The sequence below is a fragment of the Coffea arabica genome, chromosome 11c (assembly GCF_036785885.1).
Source record: "Coffea arabica cultivar ET-39 chromosome 11c, Coffea Arabica ET-39 HiFi, whole genome shotgun sequence".
NCBI lineage: Eukaryota > Viridiplantae > Streptophyta > Magnoliopsida > Gentianales > Rubiaceae > Coffea > Coffea arabica.
In genome coordinates, this window is record NC_092330.1 from 3,915,144 (window position 1) to 3,936,204 (window position 21,061).

The window sequence follows — 21,061 nt, forward strand, 5'->3', positions numbered from 1 at the left end:
AGTCATCAATGTACAGCATACGGTCCTTCATAGCAATCCACAAAGCTGAAATTGTTGTCATTTATGACACTTGAAATGGCTGTCCAACGATTTGGCAATCAGCAGTCCACAGACTTCCCAACTTGGTTTATTACTGCTGGTCCTAGTTTTCAATAAGCTTCCTGATTCAATTATTGATTGTGGTACTTTAGATAATATTATCTCAAAATAGCTTGTTGAAAAATTAAAATTGCTTACTGAGAAACACTTTAAGCTATAGAAAATTGGTTGGATAAAAAAAAGTAGAGTCAATTAAGGCGGTTGAGTGTTGTAGAGTGCCTTTTACTATTAGCAAGCATTAACATCTATAGGTTTCTAAAGGTCAACAAAAGGATTAATTTGATCCTTATGAAATAAAGTGAGCATCCTAAACCCGTGGATAAGGTCAATATAGTAGTAAGAAAATTTTTACTATTGCTAGTTTAGAGTCAAATTTTATTGCAGATGTCAAGGAATCTAGGAGATGCATACCATAGTAGGGCTGCAAACGAGCCAAGCCGAGTCGAGTTTTGGCCTTATCGAGTCGAGTCTTGACTTAATTTCATCGAACTCGAACTCAACGAGCTGGTAATTTTCAAGCTCGAGCTCGAGCTTGACTCGATTCGAGCCGAGCTCGAGCTCGAAAAAAATAAAAAATAATTATTTTATTTTTAAAAAAATAAATAAAATAATATTTTTTCTTAATAAATAATAAAAAATTAAGGATATTTATATAATTTTACTATTAAAAATAAAAATTAAAAAAATAAATATATATATACTCGAGCTCGCGAGCTGGTTCGCGAGCTAACAAGCTTAATGTTTTGAGCTCGAGCTCGACTCTGGCTCGACCAGCTCGAGCTCGAGTCGAGCTTGAATCGAGCGGCATGCGAGCGGCTCGATTCGTTTGCACCCCTATGCCATAGCATTAAAAGGAGTTTGAAGTACTAAGTTAAAATCTAAAATTTTAGCGAAATTTCAATAGGTGCTGAACAAATTTAAAGATTTTATCCCGGATGAACTTCCAGCTGGACTACCCCTCATGCCAGAACTTCAGCGTGCCATTGATCTGGTTCCTAGGCTATGTTTGCCGAATCTGCCACATTATCAAAGAAATCCCAAGAAGTGTGAAATTTTGTAGCAGATAGTGGATGATTTGCTAGAGAAAATGTCCAACCACCTGAGCAAATGTTGTGCTAGCTCTATTGACTCTCAAAAAGAATGGTTTATAATGGATGTGTGTTGATAGTTGAGCTATTAACAAGCTTACTGTGCATTATCAATTTCCTACTCCCAGATTAGAGGACATGGTATCATTGGCCATGGTATCATTGGACAAGGCATTTTCTGAAATTCTTCATTGCTAAGATCAAAGGAAATGATGTAGATAACGCCATTCAATCACCTTTCCCTCATGAACCAGTGTAATGCACCATCAGCAAGGACACAATCTAGGGCACAGTAACAGTGGTAGTTCGACTGTTTAAATGGAAAATGCTTCATCCTTCTCCATGAGTTCTGCTTTGAGCTATAAACGTAGACTTCATCATACCAACTCGATTGATCTCTATCACATAGATCTGAAAACCTAATCCTATTCAAAACTTTGTACTCATCATTCACATGGTCATACCCGAATCCAAGATGAAAAATAGCTCTACCACGGGTGTGATATTCAATTGGGAAGAGGGTAATTCCCAAGACTTTTGAGTCCATGGGTTCCACAAAATAATTTTGTCTGTGTCTGGATACATCAGACAAAGAAGTCCATTGCAAGAGCCTTTCAAACAAACTTCGCTTCGAGAGTAATCCGAAGGGCAGTTGAGCTGTTTGGCACTTGCAGTAATACTGGAGCTATCAGCTTCAAGATCCAAAACCAAAGTGTAAAAGTTGTTCTGGTTCAGGCCAATAATTTTGATCCCACTGGGGAAATTTGCTACTTGGTAGGCTATATTGGGATGTATTTTGATGAAATCTGAGCTATCAATTAAAGCACGACATGATTTTGAAACGCGCCTGGGTTGTAGCAGAGAATCAAATGGTAACCTCAAAAGTACATTTGCAAGCAAATGATTTGGAATGTAATCTAGGTGTAGATATCTTTTTTAATTATGAGCATTAATTTCAAACATAGATTAATCTTTCTTACACTAACAGTGTATACAGTGTTGTCGTTGGATTCATAATATGTGTACAATAGTTGAATTTCAAATTCAAATTTTGTATAATTATCATTCATCCAACGCTGATAGTATATATAAGATTTACTTTTCAAACATTACCTAAAAAAACATTAATATCTATTTATGCAAGTCTCCTAATAAACAAACTCTTAGTTTTCTTACCTTAGTTAAGGTAAGGAAAACACTACAAATTGGAAATTACGGACAAATAAAAGAAAATTCAGCCATGTTTAGAATTTTATGTATACATGATTGACTTAAGTTGTAGCCAAAAGCCAACCTCTAAACCAACGACGACTTTTGTTGCCTGATCAAGCAAGCATCGGATTTTTCCCAAGTTCGTTCAACTCATCTCAAACATCCACCCTTTAATTTCCAAAACTCCAATGTTTGAAGGCAAGACTATTTTTTTTCCCTTTGCAGTTCCTTTACATTTTAATTCATAATCATTAATTATTTAGACACTTATCTTAAGTTTGTGGTATAGAAATTTTATTTTGATGATTATTAATTTGTCAATTGTTCTTATTCTAAATTTGTATCTTAGAACTTTTATTTTAATTTGCATATGATTAATGTGTTTTTATTAAATTTAGTTAATGTTTATCTGATTTTGTTCTGTGAGTTGATTTTCATGTTTTGCTTTAGACTTTGTCTTTTATTTATTATTTATCATATATTAAACTATAATTGTAAGACTTTGATTTCAAGTTAGCATACATCATTTGTTGTGATTTTTTTTTTTTGTTATACATTGTTTGATTGTTCACCCCCTAAGCTAGGGGTGAAATCGAGCCGAGTCGAGCTCGAGTAGTGACATACTCGAGCTCGAACTCGATGCTGACTTCCAGAGCTCGAGCTCGAGAAATAAAAATCGAACTCGACTCGATAGTAACATAAATAGGCTCGAACTCGACTCGATTGAGCTCGGCGTGCCATTCGAGCTCGAGCTCGAGTACTCGAATCCTCGAGCTCGATTTCATCCTGCACCCTTAACACGAGCTCAATATTGAGTCGAGTACTCGACTCGAGCTCGAGTACTTGAGCTCGATTTGATCATGCACCCCTAATCGAGCTACTCGACGAGCTAAAAATACCTCATCCTAGCTACTTGAGATCGACTCGTTTCATATACTCGAGCTACTTGAGCTAGACTCGAGATCGAACAAAATCGATCTCGAATCGAGTAGCTAATCAAGTTACTCGCGAGCTTGATTCAAGCTACTCGATTGGTGTGCACCCCTACCCTAAGCTAAACTCCTGCGCCTGTCCCTGATATAGTGCATCTTTTTTGCACACACTGAATTGAATTTTACATGGTCGGTGTCTTTTCTATAATGCAATAATGGTGATCATTTTGGTAATCAAAGATATCATATACAAGCATTTATTAACATTTCGTTCAAGCTAAAGAATGAGTAACTTGAAAATGTGTAACTTCTGATCACTCAAAATCCAATTGCAAAGAAGACTCTATCATCACATGCGAAACTTACTTCTTTTTTTTTCATAACGGATACCAATAGATTTGTAGAAACACAATTTGAAAAAATTTAATTTTTTTTATGTGAGTGAAAATTGGGAAACTCAATGCTTACTGTTCCTTCATATTTTTGGAGATTTTCGTTTTATTGCTGGACCCATTTTCGTAATGTTGAAACGAAAAGTCACTGCTTGGACCCATTTTATATCTTTGGAGATTCATTTCTCTTCCTCTATTGCAAATAACCTTTTATTGCATAATGGAGCAGCTTTTCCTCTCTCTCTCTCTCTCTCTCCTTACCTTCAATCATTCTTGAGGAGGGTTCCACGGAAAACAAATATTTGAAAAAAAAGTGTTGGTTCAATTAGGAATGCCCATCTGGTAATAGTGGACTAGTGGAGCACCAGCCCGTTATCCTTCCACTGCAAGGAGCGGGAAGTTCTCGTTGCTCTGTCAAACCAGCCTCACGCAGTGCCCTCCACTTTAGGAGCCAAGCGGTCTCAGCCTCCGCCAAGACCGCATGACCCAGCTCTTCGCTTGGAATGGGCGAGCCAGTGAATAGCCCCTACCAGTCCTACCATCCGGACCAATCCAACGTTCCAACACATTAATGCCCCTGCTCAGGTTACAAGCTCGCGCTACCAAGCTCGGCGTCAAACAGCCTTGAGGAAGTTGCTTATAAAGCACTAGTACGCATATCAATTCTTCGATGTGGGACAAATTCGTTTCCATTTCCATTCAGGAGTTCTGTGTGTTTTTATAAAGAAACCTGGAAAAATTGACAGATTCGTTTTCTTAAAAACACACGTCTTGATATGGGACACACTTCAACGGAAGCATTAGTGTCAAATTGGGTAATCCAAGTGGTGAAAGGTGTAAATGTCTATGGAGAATCTCAAATGAGAATTTTAGGCATACTTTTACTTTTAGTGAAAGCAACTGTCATTCTGACTTTCTTTCTGGATTTCCTGTCTCTATAGGCACCTCATCATTGTCAAATTTTACCTACAAAACTTGCAACATGGTGGACGAATGTAAGAATGGTAGATTACTTAACTAATGTAATATTTACACCTTTATTGATGCAAGCTCACAACCTCTCAGAAAGATTACAAAAAGAGAAGAGGAACAACCATATCAAAGAATAACACCAGCTGATTATACCAGATTCTGATTATTGAGGCACACCAAATTTGCAAGCAGTGATGCTTCAGAATGACCATTGAACATTGTGAAATGAAACCTTTTCATGTACAACAAAATGTTAATTATCGCTGAAAAACTAAATCCCAAACATTTGACTATGCAGAAAATTTTTGTGAAAATTGGCATTTTAGCTATTGTGCCAAGTCCAGCACTAATCGTAAGTCTGACCAACACTTTCTGTTTCATGCTTCTATTGCTTAATCATACTGCACAAAACACGGGAAAGCTCTTCCAGTGGTATGCTATTATTTTGAAGCAATATTGCAGTCTTAAAGCCCTTAGCAAGTTTATGTTATTTATTCTAAAATCCATATTGCTCGATTAGATTAAAGCAGAAGAATGCTATTTCTTTCCTTTTTGGATCAATCCAGTGAACTAGGAAGATGGCATTTGACCTCAAGCTTTAAATTGGCTTATACTTTTTGTAAATGAAAGTGAATTTGTGTTTTAAATTATGTTTCTATACATCTTTAGATATTTTTCCTCGAAATATAACAATAAGTATATAGAAATGAATCCCTATGCATATAAGTATGCCTTCCAATATCTATAGGATTCCTTGGGGTATCTTAGGCTTGCAATTTAACCAAGGTAATCAACTCGAACTCGCGAGTAGCTCGGTTAACTACTTAACTCAACTTTGGCGTTGATCAAGTTCAAGTGGCACAAATTTGAGCTACTCGAAAATGCTTACGAGTCAAGCTTGATAAGATGCAAAATTGTCATTTAAATTGTGATTATTTTCCTTTTTATCTTAGCCAAATATTGTTTTAATCGTCCGATTCTACTAATATTTGGTTAATTGTGCTAATTATAGGGAATTATGTGAGACGTGATCAAAAGGAGCAATTTTCCAGCATTCTAAGAGTTAATTTGATCGAGGCGCGTTCAGAGCCTATTTCCAAGTCCAAGTCGAACTCATTTTTTGAAGGAAGATTTTGCAAACTTGGAATATTAATAATAATTCTTTTTAGTTTGGTCCTTCAAGAACTCATTCTGGCCCAACCAGAATTGATTTTTATTTTTTATTTTTTTTTGACCTCCAAAAGCTTCTGGGTTTTTTTTTTTCCACCAATCTCTTGGACTCCTCCTCCTACCATATGGGCTAAACTTAACACTAATGAATCAGCCCAAGGCAATCTTGTCTTGGCAGGGGCTAGAGGAATCAGATGAGATACCTGCGAAAATTGGATATCGGGCTTCTCAAGGAACCTTAGAGTAGCAACAAGTGCCTTTGCAATATGCCGGACATTAAGCATAGTTATTAAATCTGACCTGGTCTGAAGGTTGAACCGGTCAGTCCGATGATCCGGACGTTAGACGAGGCCAAGTCTCTAGTTTGATCAAACAAGAACTTGATCCGATCAAATCTAGACAAACCCGTTTTTCCAGTGGTTCAACCGAAAATTCGCCCAATTTTTCAATTAACCCAGTTTACCTTTTTTTTGTTTAATTGTGGGTCTTTGTTTTTGAAACAAAATGTTTATATGCTTTTGATAAAATTTGTCCATTGAATCTTCATTTAAATATAGATAGACTTTACCACTTGCTTAGTTTTTATTTGATAACTTAATATTTTTTTAATAAACTTGTTCATATTTTTATTATACAGTTAATCCTTTTAACTTTTAAACTAACAATATTTGATTAGTTAGAAAATTACTTTGTTTTTAAATAAAAAATAAAATAATTAAAAAACAACACTATATTTTTTAAAACGACTGATATAAATTTTGTTTTATACTTGACTATATTATTTATTTACTTAAAAGTACAATAAAATGAAATCAAACTTTCTATTAATATCTATATATTTATTATATATCTTTCTAAGTATAATAATTAGTATCTAAAAGCATTTTTATGTATATTAAAATTACTATTTTATATTTATAAATATTAAATTAATACTCACCAGTTCGACCAGTAACCCAATGACTCAATCCCTCTGCCAAATTCTTTACTGGGTCGGGGTTTACTAAGGCATGGTAAATGCTGGATGTCCAGCATAGTATTCCTTTGCTGAAAATTGAATTAGACTCCTTACTTGAGGTTAATTTGTTGGAAGAAAATAAATTTGATACTCATGAATTTTCTCCTATATTACATGATTATAGGACACCCACGGGACAGCTACGACATGTGGCATTGAGGCATAATTTTCGAGAGGCCAACCGTTATTCACAGAATTGGTGAGAAAGTGCTGCGGCGAGATGAAATCTTTTGTTATTTACCCCCACTTGGCCTTCTTTTGTATTCCCTTTTCTTTTGGAAGACAATATCAATAAGTACGCATCTCTCAAGTATTGCTGGCTTTGCTGTATTAACTTCCTACCATGATTTTCTAAAGAAATTTTTTAATCCATATTTATATATTGGATTATTCTATTTCTATGTCCTTAGGACACATGATAAGAGTTGGACCTGAATGTTAGTTGTTTGAAAAATTTTAAAATTTCTTTGCTAAAGTTTCCTGAATTTAGAGGGAAATGATAATGTTTGAAATTTATAGTGGATCCACTGCTTATATTTTTTATACTTATTCTGGCACAGAATAGATAAAACCTTATGTATTTTATTGCTATAACAACCTTTAACTTACTCCTATATTATAAGAAAGAGAAAGGGAAGGATCAAAGGGGTGATAAGGATAATTTATAGGGATAATTTCAGAAACCTGCCCTGAGGTTTTCACAATTACACTAACCTCCCCTGGCAGAACTTGGGACCCAATTACTGACATCATATAATGCAAAATTACTATTATACCCAAGACATTGTGTGTTATTATAAGACTAAAATCTAATAATTAAGTCATTAGGGTCCAAATTAAATCTTTCAATTTCATTAACCAACTTACCAGTTGGAATCTTGCTAATCAAAAATCCATTTAACCAACTGGCGCCAATTTCGTTCACCAATATGGCACCATTTTGCTAATTGACATCAGGGACAAGACAACAAATCAGTCTTTTATATATTGTGAAGAAGGCATCAAGGAGAAGAAAGAAACATAGATCTTCGGGTTTTGATTCTAATAAAGTGCTGGATTTTTAGTCATTTCATATCTAGCTGCAATGAATTGAATTAATTATTGTCTAAGAAATGGTTATTTGTAATTGTTCACTCATTTATCATTTGACATTTCTTGCTCTTCCATTTTTCCCAATGTTTATGAATGTATGATCTTTCTTCTTCCAATCTTAAATTGTGGTGGTTTCATGTTTTACTAATAAAGATCTTCATCATTGGCCTTAGTTGCCTCCTATGGTATTTCATTGGTGCTATCTTGCTTTGTGTCGGTTTATTTTACTTGCACACTGAATTTTCTACTTGCCTCCTTTGTGTCGGTTTTTTTACTTGCACCCATTCATGTTTTACGTACCCTAAAGGTCTCAAAAAACATTCAGCACGATACTCAATGAGAAGTGGACTAAAAACTAAATCATGTCAGTTGAGTTTGCCACCAACAAGGACCTATAGCCCATCCAGATCCAGATGCTAAGTCCGAGATTCTCATCTCGCCGCTAGCATAAATTATCCTTATGACCCCTTATAAATTAGGGATAATTTCAGAAATCTCCCCTGAAATTTTTAACAATTTCATTGACTTCTCCTGAGGTTTCCACAATTACACTGACCTCCCTTGAGTTTTACGATTTGTAACAAAATCAGCCCATGATGTCACAAGTGAACATAAAAAAGTGTTTTTTGGAAAGAGAGGGAAATTTGCTCCCATAAATGCCCCTAAGATATGTGTACAAGTTATATTGGTGAAATAATGAAAACTAATAAAAACCAGAAATAAATTAGAAAAAGTGAGGGAATGTTAGTGAAATAAGGAAAAAGAGTCATTGACTTTATTTGCACAAAGCTGTAGTAACGGCTACTGGCTACTGCTATGTTTTGCAATGTTGAAGAATATGACACAACTGACACATGAAGAGATATTCGAACTTAAAATAAGAAAGTCATAAAATTATATGTGCACATATCTTAGCAGAATAGCTAAAACTTTAGGGGTCATTTTGCTCTACTCTTTGATATTGAAACTTGGAAGCAGGTAGTCTAACAGAGGTAACTGGTAAAGATCATGCATCAAACTTGGAAGGCTTTTTGAATTAATTTGTAGTTTAAACCATTTCAATCACAAAAGAACTAAATCAACCAATACACATATTACTATGAAAGACACTAAGTCTAAAATCTACAAACACAAATAACTATCAAATCATGTACACCTAATGAAAAATCAAATCCCAAATCACATTGCATGAAAACCAGATTAAAACAACTACCTGAACCATACTTTATTTAGAATATAATCCCAATACAGTCTAAACCCCATAATTCGCAAGTTTTATCTAAAAAATTCAGTGTCACTTAATTAACTTAAATGTTCAATTTTTGGTTATCAATAGGGGTGGGCGCAGGTCGGGTACCCACCCCATTCATCATTTCCATTTTTTAACCCTTACCCGCCCCGCATATCAGCAGGTACCCTATAATCGGGTACCCGTTGAGATAGAGTCGGGTCAACGGGTACCCGCCCCGCCCCATTTATTATTTAATTTTTAAAAAAATAATTTATACCAATTTAATTTTATATTTTACACATTCATCTAAGATTTAAGAAATGTTTTTTTTCTAAAAAAAGGTTTCCCACCAAGAAACAAGTATGTGAAGAAAATATAAGATAAAGGAAAAAAATTAAAAGAATTCAAAATCAATAAAAGTTTGAAATAAGTAGCACAATTTTTAATATATATGTTCCACATTAATTAAACTTTTTTCTATAAAATATAAGATCATGGCTTCTACAAATGAATTTTGTAAATAAACTATAGTCTCTCATATTTGTAATGCAATTTGTTCAATAAAATTATTTATTTAGTTCTTATTATTTTATAGTGTGTATATACGGGGCGGATCGGGTACCCACGAGTTTTTAATTATGTGACCCTAACCCGCCCCGCATCTTAGAGGGTACCTGATCCTCTTTTGATCCGATCAAATAATAAAAATCTGATATCCTAATTTTCGGATCGGATCTGATCTGATATGATGGGTTTTCGGGTTAGCGGATAAATTTTGCTCACCTCTAGTTATCAAACGGTTTAAATATGTTAAAATCTGATTTCATTAAGTTTAAGTGCTGAATTGGATTATCAAATAGGATGTGTATGTTTTCTGAAGACAAAACATCCCCTTGGACTGCTTCTTTTTTTTTTTTTTTTCAAAACTTGACTGTATATAAAAATCTTGCCATTTGGATGGAACTAATTTTTGAAAACAGAAATTGCCAAATGCCATTTTTTCGTCCATTTTTATTTATTTTATTTATCTCACATAGACATTTATCCAAAAAGAAGCTAGAAAATTTTAGTAAAAATAATCAAAAAGGAAAAATGGATCATCAAGGCAAAAGGCTTTGGGGCAGTCTGGTTTTCTAAAACTTCACTCTAAAAGCAATCATTAGATTATCACTGTTCATGACTACAATAGTTTTCTTTATTTTTTGATGATTATGAAAGCAAACTAATTTGTAATATTGCAATAGAGATTCAAAATGCAGTGCCCCAAAAACCTCCGTACAAGACAAAACAAAAGAAATGTACGATGCAACGATGTTTTGCATATTGTTCTTGTTTGTTTTCATAACGTTAAACAAAGTAATCACACGTCAGTTAGCCAAAACCACTTATACTAGTTAATAAAGGTCTTGGCCTATTTCAATTACTGCCAATTGATTCTGAGATGGAAGTCGAGATTTTTTAATATGCAAAATTGTCATAACGAGTTGTATCAGAGTATATTGAATAAAAATTGGACTAATTTTGCTTGATATATTGCTATGCTTAAGTGCTGACTGGAAATGCTATTTAATTTGTACCTTGTTTACAATAATCTCATAGCTCCATCATCAAAGAAACCCCCACATCAGATTCTATTGAGACTGCATTCCCATCTCGCACAACAAGCAGAGAGAAATGTTGAATAAAAGGGCCATAGTGCAGAAGGGAAATAAGGAAAAAGCTGATGGAAAAAGAAAAACTATGCAGACATGAGCAAATGGTAACACAAGCTAGGGAGGAACTGAAAACGGATCAATAGGGATGGTAGAAATTAGTTCTGAAGAATCCACAAACTAAGTAGAGCATCACAACAGACCAACTTAAGCTTGTTGAATCTTCTCAAAGATGACTTTAAATTTGGTTCGAGAACTTTTCATGAACAAATAGGAGCTTTGGGACAAGTGCACAGGTACATTACCATTGCCAGTGGCTATTTTTCTAATGATTTTGCAGGTGATAAAGTTTTTACACTTCTTTAAGATTAGAAATATATCAGGCATACTTCATCAAAAGGTCTTTACTAAGTGAATTGTGATTTGCATCTTATCCCAGATGATTTTATTTGAATAAGATTATTTGATATCTTGGTTATGGAATGAAGCATAACTTTATACAGGCCTGAAATCTTGGTTTTGCACAATCATGCCTTCAGAATGGTTGCCATAGTTTCTGATAGAAATGGCTTCAAACCGTCGGGGTACGAGCATCATATCTCTTGCACCAATCAGTATTCAATCTATAAACATCGATTTGACCATAGAACCATGAAAGTTCACCACATATTGGCTCATTTGGGTCGTAGCTGTAGATCTTTGCTACCAGCAAATACAGTGGAACGAAAACTATTCACAATGTAGGGAAACAAGATCAACAAAATGCATGGCACATGAAAGCAGAATATTAGACATTGCCATCTGTAACGAATTACAGATTTAATCATCTGGCATTTAAGTTACATCCATCATCAGCAGTATGGTAATCAATTTGCCAAATAGTACATTCATTTGTTATTGAAGCAGCTTCCTTTACATATGTGGATTACACGCAGCAAGAAGTTCATGCTTCTAATAGTTCTAAAAAGGTCTACTCAAAAGCCCTCTGCATCTGAATTTGAGCTTACCGATGAAGAAAGATTCTAAATCTCTTCTAAAATAAGGATTTTCAGATCCACATTTCCCCAGTTCATCTGCTCTTCTTTAATCTGTTGAACCAAATTTCCAACAGAACCTGGACACCGATGTACCTGAATCAATTCAAGAGTTGGAATTTCCTCCAAACAAGAAGGTAGCTCCTCCAATTCCATGCAGCGGTGCAAAATTAATTTCTGAAGACAAGGGAGATGATCACTGGAGCATGTCCACCTGACAACGGGCAAGGCCTCCAACTTCAAGAATTTGAGTTTAGGGAATTCCCCTTCTTCCATGTTCCATATTTCTACCCTGTAGCCTTTTGCTCCCAGTAATTTAAGAACCTCAAGATTAGGTAGTCTTCCAATTGAGGAAATCGCACTCCAGGGAAATGCTTCAAGAGTCAACTTTTTAAGATTCAAGGGGAAATGGTACTCATAATGATTCTTGTTCACATGATAAAAAGACAGCTTGAGTGACTCCAGTCGCCATAGAAAGTCAATTGCCACAACCTTGTTCCAATCCCCAGAAGATTCTTCTGTTTCCCGGAGACTGCATTTTAGTTTGCGGATATTTGGAAACTTTTTCATTATCTTGTCCATGCTTTGCCCCAAATCAAGCACAAGAGCTGACATGGTGTCGAGGTTACACAAATCTGAGGAGCTCTCCCAGTTATCTTTGGCCAAACTAAGATCAAGAAAGCTACCACTTCCATGTAGGTACCTCAATGTCCGCATATTCCAAATGGTATCCGGGAGAAAAAGACTACCATGCGATAATTTTAAAACCAACGTTTCCAGGTTCCAGAGGTTTGCTATTGATGATGGGATGGAAGTCATGCTACCCCCAAATGCAAAGTACCTCAATTGAACAAGCAATGAAATTTCACCAGGAAAAACAAAACCGAGATTAAGTTTTCCCAAATCCAACACTCTCAGAAGTTTAAACATGCGCAAAATAAATGAGAAATTGTATGGTATTGCATAGTTCTCACTCTGGCTGGAGACCAGTAGAGAGCTTAGAAGGGGACAAAATAGCCTTGATTTCTGAAAATGCTTTGCTTTAGAATAAATAGACAACCGACGAGTATTACTTGGCTCATCAAAATTAGAGAGTCCAGCGTAACCACGTCTCAACTGCAGAAAATTTTCTTCTTTGGCTTTTCTTAGACAAAATTCATGCAACAAGTCATGAATGCGGCAAGTTTTCACTCCACCTATAGATTTTTGTTTGTCAACCATAACCAAGCTTCTCCCTATCAGATCCATTATATAGTCCTCAGCTATGTCCTCTAGACTCTTTACCTCTGTTTTTTGTACAAAGCCTTCAGCAATCCACAGCCGCATCAATCTCCAAACAGGAATCTCTTGGTCTTCTAAAAATACTCCAAAATATAGAAGGCATGGCTTCAAATAATTAGGTAAACTTTTGTAGCTCAGCTCCAACATATGCATGCAATGTTCTGTGCCGCAAACACTGCTTGAACTAAGACTTTCTGCCACTTTTTCCCAACCATCTTGCTCTAAGTTTCCAAGAATTCCAGCTGCGATCACAACTGTTAGAGGCAGCCCTTTACACCCTTTTGCTATATGCTTTCCAAGTAGCAATAGTGCCGGAGGATATCCTCCCCCTTCTATTAGTTTCTTCTGTAGTAATTCCAAGCACTCATCATCGGTAAGTTGGCGAAGATGGAGAGGTCTACTTGCAGGTTTAACTTCCAAAGCCAACTTAGAAATTCGACTTGTTAAAAGAATTCTACTTCCATTGGCATCATCTGGGAACAACTTTTCCAACCCATTCCAGGCCTCAATGTCCCAAAGATCATCCAGAACAAGAAGGTACCTGTATCCCTTCAATCTGTGGTAGAGCTCTTCAGCAAGATCATCTTCTTTCATCCCAGAATATTCATTAGCACCCACAGGACGAATGCAAACCAATATCTGAATTAAGACATCTTTCTTTCCATATACTTGAGAAATGCAACACCAAGCACAAATCTGGAAGTGGCATATAATGAAAGGATCATGATAAACTTTGTTAGCTAATGTTGTCTTACCCAGTCCAGGCATGCCAACAATCGAAACAATGTCCAACTGTCCCGATCCTCTTGTAAGTCGGCAGATTATTTGCTCGGCCTCATCATCAAATCCCACCACAACTTGATTGAATGTTGGTATAGTCCTTTGTGATTGTGAATGCTGTAAAGCCTGGGCAGCCTTTTCAGCTTCAAAGCTGAAATTTTCATCATCAATCTCTACAGATTCTACATTAACAAGCTTAATATCTTCCAGGATTGTACTGGGAGATTTAAATGTTTCTGTTACTGCATATTTGTCGGATACTTCTGCCTCAATAAGCTTAATGTTTTCTTGGAAAGCAAAGAGCACAATATCCATTTCCCTGGCAGAACCCTCTTTCAGTTCGTGCTTAAAAAGTGAGTAAATCACATTTCTTGCCTCACCAATGGAAGCTCCAATAATATCCTTCAGTTTTTCAGGTAGGTCATCAAAGTTCTCATACTGGTTTTCTAGAATGGTTCTCAAGAATCTCAGTCCCTCGTAGACTCTATGTATTTCATCTGTCTTAGAATCCATTAAACTGGCACTGCAGTTAAGTATCTCCCAAAGATTACCCAGGAAAGCATCGACTAAGCGTCCCAATATGTGCTTATTCATCTCCTTATTCATAGTGCATGATGATCCTGACAAATCTGAACCCATGAGGACTTGCATGTAAATCTCACGGACTGGAGGATCAACGGGGTTGATCATCTGTAGCAGTTCCAAAATCTTATTTTGCACTTCATTCAACACTTGTTCATCTTTTACGTCTAACCAACATACGGAAAAGATGCGTGCTGCATTCAGAGCCACAAGATTGATGTGAGCTATGGCAGCTCCCGATTGCCTCTGCTCAACAACTCGTGACACACTGAAGCGAATCAAACTTTGGAAGAATCTTAGCTTCTGCTGCAGGTCTTTGCTTAGTTCTAGTAGGACTTGACCATCATCTCCATGGATGCAGAGAAGAAAATCAACCAGATTCTCTAGTGCAGAGTCCATTAATTCAATCAACTCAGATCCCATTAGACAATTACTAGTTTGCAACAGAATATTAGAGAATCTGAAGTAAAAATGGTTGATTTTTTGCCTGAAAGTTTCGATACTACGTCGAACTAGAAGAGACAACCTAAACAGCTTTTTACTCATTACTCTGCCCGATCTACGACAATAAGGTTGAAAATTGACTGCACTTTCATTGATAGCAGCTTCAAGTTTAGACATGAAAGATACTAGACTTACATGCTCATCACAGTCAGATTCAAAACTGCTCCATATTCTGGCGCAGAGGAGAAATGTCCTCAAGAGTCTAAACTCCCGCTTCAGTTTCTCAGCTATGTAAACATTTAAATCCCAAAGGTCATCCAGATTTTCCAAAGCATTCAAGACCGAATCCGCGCAGTTGGAGGAGGTGGAAGAGGCCATTTCTTGAGATGAAGAAGAACGATTAAATACTTTGTTCAATCTCTTTGTTCTACTATCTGGAAATCGTTGAAGCTTTAACCCAATCTCGAAGCAATAGAAGGCCTAACAGTCTTGATGAGACCGTTGACTAAGTAAAATGATGTGTACGACTGTGGACAGTCATTTGATTTGGTTAGGCAATTGATGATACAGACATGAGAAGCTTCCAAGTATGTGCCTTTTCCAAAAACAGAAATTATTTGAATGAGTTGATTTCTGAGAAATTTGCAAACACCTAGATACGTTGTTCCATCAGTAGCGAAAAAAATTTAAAGATTGTGTCATAACACAGTTGGATCTGTATACCCATTAGCCTCCTTTCATAGCCTCCTTAAACTCCCCTCCCCTTACATTAGGATAGAGTAGATTATATAAATATATCGTTGTTGATAAAAAAAAAAATACGTTTTCCCACTATTTTTTTTAAAAAAAAATTATCCTACATATTCATTTATGGAATTAAAATTTCATTTACATTTATCGAAGTAAAATTTTTTTAAAAAAAGATTTAGTAAACATAATGAAAAAACTTAGTAAAATATAACCATAAAGCATCGACAAAGTTGAGGCTCTATACGTAGTCTAACTTTTTGAAAACGTTACTCTATAATAAGACGAGGTGATTAAGAAGAAATAGAATTAGAATAATCTATCAAATATAATAAAAGGAGAGTGTCTTCTACTGTAACATGCTGTCCTCGAGACAAGTGACTGGTCCACTGTTTGACACTTGGCACATCCTCCATATTTTGAAGGATCCTAACCCAAATAATTCTTTGCTGCACCTTTGTGGTGATGAACCACAATAATTTTCTGCATGTTATCCGAAAAAGGCCTTTTGGTACTAAGAAGACATGGGTTCACTTGTTTCTTCCAAAGGATTATACTCAATTGATAATATGGGCTCGTTTGAAAGGTGAATTTTTTAGGTGTTTGTATAAAACTTTACTGTAGATTACTGTAGAAATTGTAGAAAAATTTTTGTAAGATGAAAATTTTTTTCTTTTTCATTTTCTTTCTTTCTTTTTCATTTTTCTTTTTTTTTTCTTTCTTTCTTTTTTCTTTTCCTTCCCTCCTTCCCGCTTTTTCTCCTTTCACCTTCCTTCCCATGCTTCCTCTCCTAAGACTTCCATGGCTACAACTTACAGCAAAGTTTTTTTTTTTTTTCTTTCTCTTTCTCTGTGCCTCCCCGCCATCCCTCTCCTCCCCTTCCCCGCCACCCCACCCTTCCCCCTCTCTTCCCTCCCCTACCACCCTCCCTCTTCCCTAGCTACAATCTGGTCGCGCAACCAGATCGCAACCCCCTCCCTCCCCCACTAGACTCACTCCTCCGCTGTAATAAAATGACTCACTCCTCCGTATATAGGAAAAAGTATAAGGCGTTCAAGTTTCGCTTGAACAATCCAAGCAGAAGGAGCACCAGAAAGGTAAGCTGCCCTTGGTTATTAAGAAGCCTGTGGTTTCTGAGATTTCGGAAAAGCATCAGCAGCAACTAGTCCAGTCAGTGGTGCCCGGTGTGGCTGGCAGTTCGGGTGCCAAAAATGATGATATTCAGGTAATAGAGCATGATTTGCGTCAGGGGTTCAGAATCGAACCCTCGCACCGAGAGAAAATCAGAATGCTTTCAAAAAGACAGAGACAGAGAAAATCAACTAGCATTTGCGATGCTAGCAGGAGGGGGAGGGTGCCGGGGGTGGCAGAGGCGAAGAGAGGAGGGGGAAGGGAGAAAGAAAAAAAGAAAAAGAGCACCAACAAATCGGTCAAAGGGAGAAGGGAGAGGGGGTGAGGGAGAGAAAAAAAAAGAGTTTGGCTGGAACTGGCCACCGAAATAGTGACCGGCGCCGGAAGTGGTGGTGAAGGTGGTGGCCGACGACAAAGTGCGTGGTAGGTTGGGTGGGGGAGGAAAAAAAGAAAAGTTGAAGAGAAAATTTTTTGTGTATTTTTTAAGTGTGTGTAGGTTAAAAATTTTGATAAATTTTTTAGGTTCATGTAGCAAAAGTTGTTAAAAAACTAGTATTATACAAACTTGGTAAAAACTTGAGATTCCAAACAAGCCCATGGTTTCTTCTTGTGCTGTCTAATGTATAACCATTGCATCAGGATTTGCAAACTAATGTTAATTTACACCCATTGGATTATGATTAATTAAGTTCTAACCTGTTACGTATTTTGTGATAGATGAGTTGATTGATTGGAAATATGTTTTAGCCGTTTCTTGAGCTAAAACTCTGACTTTTACAGAGAAGAACAACTATCCCCCTACTTGATTAATCCTCAACCATTAATCAACCTAGAGATTAATCATGGATTTGATGCTTCCTTTCCACCATTTTTGGTTTGTTGGGAAAGCGGTACCGGTATAGGTAAGCCTGTCAACGGTCCGGGTCTAGACCCAGACCTGACCCGGATCCGTGAAATTATTGCGGGTATGGGTAGGGATTTAATTCCATTACCCAGACCCGGATCCGGATCCGTTTTGTCAAACAAAAAAATAGGTCGGATACGAAATATAGTATTCCGATCCGTATTATACTCGGGTCCGGATATAAATAGATTAATAATTTAAAATATGTATATTTATCAATATAATTTGATTAGGGTGATATATTTGAATAAAGTCAATTTAATTTATTTTCTTATTTGGTTTTTTTTGTATTAGTTAGAAATTAGTGTACAAATATATTTTTTTCTCATTTTTATTAGAAATTGTAAATTTTCATAATTTTTTTCGGGTAGATCTGAACCCTGATCTATCGAATCTAGATCCGGAACATAAAGTAGAAGACCTGTCGGGTAAACGGGTCGAATCCGGATCCGATTTGGTATGCCGAGTTTGGGTCCGGGTCTGGAATAATGAATTTCGACCCGAACCCGACCCGTTGACAGGCCTAGGTATAGGCACACAATATCAGGGTTAGCCCAAAATAAATTTCTCTTTCCCCAAATACCAACTAAAATAGAAATAAACCAAATCACCAAATAATAATACCAACAGTGATAATAAAATGCAAGAAAAATAAAACGCACAGTACACCAAGATTTTTATGTGAAAAATTCAAATTGAAAAAAATCACGGGATCTAATTTAGTCAAAATCTCCACTATCACAATAATGGGAACACACAGGTCTACCCGAAATATTCGGATGACAATAATATCACCAATACCAAGCAGGCAAAATTGCTACAAAATCACCCCTAAAAATCTACAACTATCAAAGAAGTGGGTTTGAAAAGATGTTATCAAATGAAAAGAAAATCTGAAATCTGAACAGGTAGATAAGTAGAACTTGACGAGAGGATCGCGTGTGTGAAATTTCATTTCAATCGGACTTCAAATCACTTTCCAACTGAGGTTTCAAAGTTGCAAAAAATTTTCTCTCTCTAGCTTTCACTCTTTCTCTCTCTTCGTCTCCCTCTCAAAGTGGCAGCAGTAGCCTTTGTTCTCACACCAGGATCGAAGAATGAATCCATCATGCGGCTGCTCACTTTTCTTTTTAGGTCAAATCTTGACTTAAATCTAAAAGTGTTTGGTTTTGTTGTTTGGCCCCACAAATGGGCTGGCTCACAAACCCAACAATCTCCCCCTCCAGTTCATTTGGGGGATTCCACCAAACTTTCTTCATGTCTGTAAAATAAGAGTTTCTCCTTAGGTAATAGCTTGGTAAACATGTCAGCACCATTATCATTTGTATGCACATTCTCAAGTGTCAATAACTTGGAATCCAATACTTCTCAAATCCAATGATATCTCACATCAATGTGTTTGGACCGAGAGTGAAATGTGGAGTTTTTACACAAATGAATAGCACTCCGATTGTCACAATAAAGGTTGTACTTTTCTTGCTTTATATCCAACTCCTGAAGGAATTTCTACAACCAAAGAGTCTCCTTGCATGCTTTAGTGGTTGCGATATACTCTGCCTCCGTACTGGAAAGTAGGGGTGTGCATCGAATTCGAAATCGATAATTCGGAAGTTTGAATTCGAAATTTTTCGAAATTTTGGTATCTGATAATTTGACCGAATTCGATTTCGAATTCACCAATTCCGAATTCGAATTCGTACCGAATTCAATTCCGAATTCAGTAAATTCCGATTTCACCAAATTTGAAAAAATTTATATATTATTATATAATATAAAATTTATTATATTTATTAAAAACGAATTGTGAATTCGAAATCGAAAATTCCGATTTGAAAAACTCCATTACCGAATTCGAACCAAATTCGAAATATATGAATTCGGAAAACCCGAATTCGATTCCGATTTCCGATTTACCGATTTTGAAAATTTCGAATTCAATTGGAATTCGGTCGGTAAATCGAAATTTTTCGATTTTGCACACCCCTACTGGAAAGGGCGATATACTTTTGTAACTTACTTTGCCATGATACTGCTCCCCCTGCAAAAATCATTAAGTACCCAGATGTGGACTTCCTTTTATCAAAATCACCTGCCATATCTGCATCGATGTACCCATCTAGTATAGTTTTACCATTGCTGAAACACAGACACAATCTAGAAGTTCTCTTGAGATACCTGAAAATCCATTTGATAACATTCCAATGCTCCTTACCAGGATTAGAGAGATACCGATTCACTACTCCAACAGCATTAGCAATATGTGGTCTGGTACAAACCATGGCATACATCAAACTATCAACAGTCGAGGTATAAGGAACATTTTTTATATTTTCTTTATCTTTTTCACTTGTAGAACACTGTTTGATATTCAGTTTAAAGCGACCCGCAAGTGGAGTTGAGAATTCATTAGCCTTACTCATGTTAAACATGTTGAGTATTTTCTCAATGTATTTTTCTTGAAACAACCAGACCTTCCCATTTTGCCTGTCACGTGAGATTTTTATTCCCAATATCTGTTTAACCGGACCCAAATCTTTCATTGCAAAGGATTTACTTAACTCCTTGTTCAACCTGTCAATTTTTATAGTATCACGGCCAACAATCAACATGTCATCAACATACAACAAGAGGATAACAAAATCACCATCTAAAAAATTTTTCACATAAATACAGTGATCAGATATAGTCCTGTGATACTTGTGGTCTGTCATGAAGGAGTCAAACTTCTTATACCACTGTCTCGATGCCTGTTTCAACCCATATAAGCTCTTATTGAGACGACAGACAAGATTTTCCTTGTCACTTTTTTTGAACCCCTCTGATTGTTTCATGTATATCTCCTCTTCTAAGTCACCATGTAGGAATGCTGTCTTCATATCAAGTTGTTCGACCTCCAAATTTAGATTGGCTGCAATGCGCAGAACAACTCGAATTGACGACATCTTTACTACAGGAGAGAAATTTTTTTCAAAATCTACGTCCTTCTTTTGACTAAATCCCTTCACAACCAATCTTGTTTTGTACTTTGGTTATGAGCTGTGCTCCTGAGTTTTCAACCTGTAAATCCGTTTGTTCTTCAGAACTCTCTTACCCTTATGCAGTTTCACTAAATCATAAGTATGATTCTCATGCAGGGACGTCATTTCCTGTTGCATGGCTCACAACCAATTTTCTTTATTCTCATGCTCTAAAGCCTCACAGTAAGACTATGGCTCTCCTTCATCTGTTAACAACACATATTCATTAGAATTATATCTGCTAAAAGGTCTCGTTTCTCTGATAGATCTCCTAAACTCATCT

The 21,061-nt window shown here is 36.3% G+C and overlaps 1 protein-coding gene across 1 annotated transcript; it reads right to left on the minus strand.

The window, feature by feature from the left end:
• Nucleotides 1-11,880: 11,880 nt before the first annotated feature.
• On the minus strand, nucleotides 11,881-20,703 carry LOC113715830 (putative late blight resistance protein homolog R1A-10). The gene is made up of 2 exons (XM_027240132.2): nucleotides 19,779-20,703; nucleotides 11,881-15,413 (listed from the first exon to the last, which is right to left on the minus strand). The coding sequence occupies exons 1-2, from the start codon at nucleotides 20,701-20,703 to the stop codon at nucleotides 11,881-11,883; spliced, it is 4,458 nt and encodes a 1,485-aa protein (XP_027095933.2).
• Between the last annotated feature and the right edge of the window lie 358 nt (nucleotides 20,704-21,061).

Coding starts and splice junctions, on each gene's coding strand:
- LOC113715830 (XM_027240132.2), bottom strand. CDS start 20,703: ATGTCGTCAATTCGAGTTGTTCTGCGCATTGCAGCCAATCTAAATTTG. Junction 15,414..19,778: donor GGGAGCAGTATCATGGCAAA/GTAAGTTACAAA, acceptor AACGATTTCCAG/ATAGTAGAACAAAGAGATTG.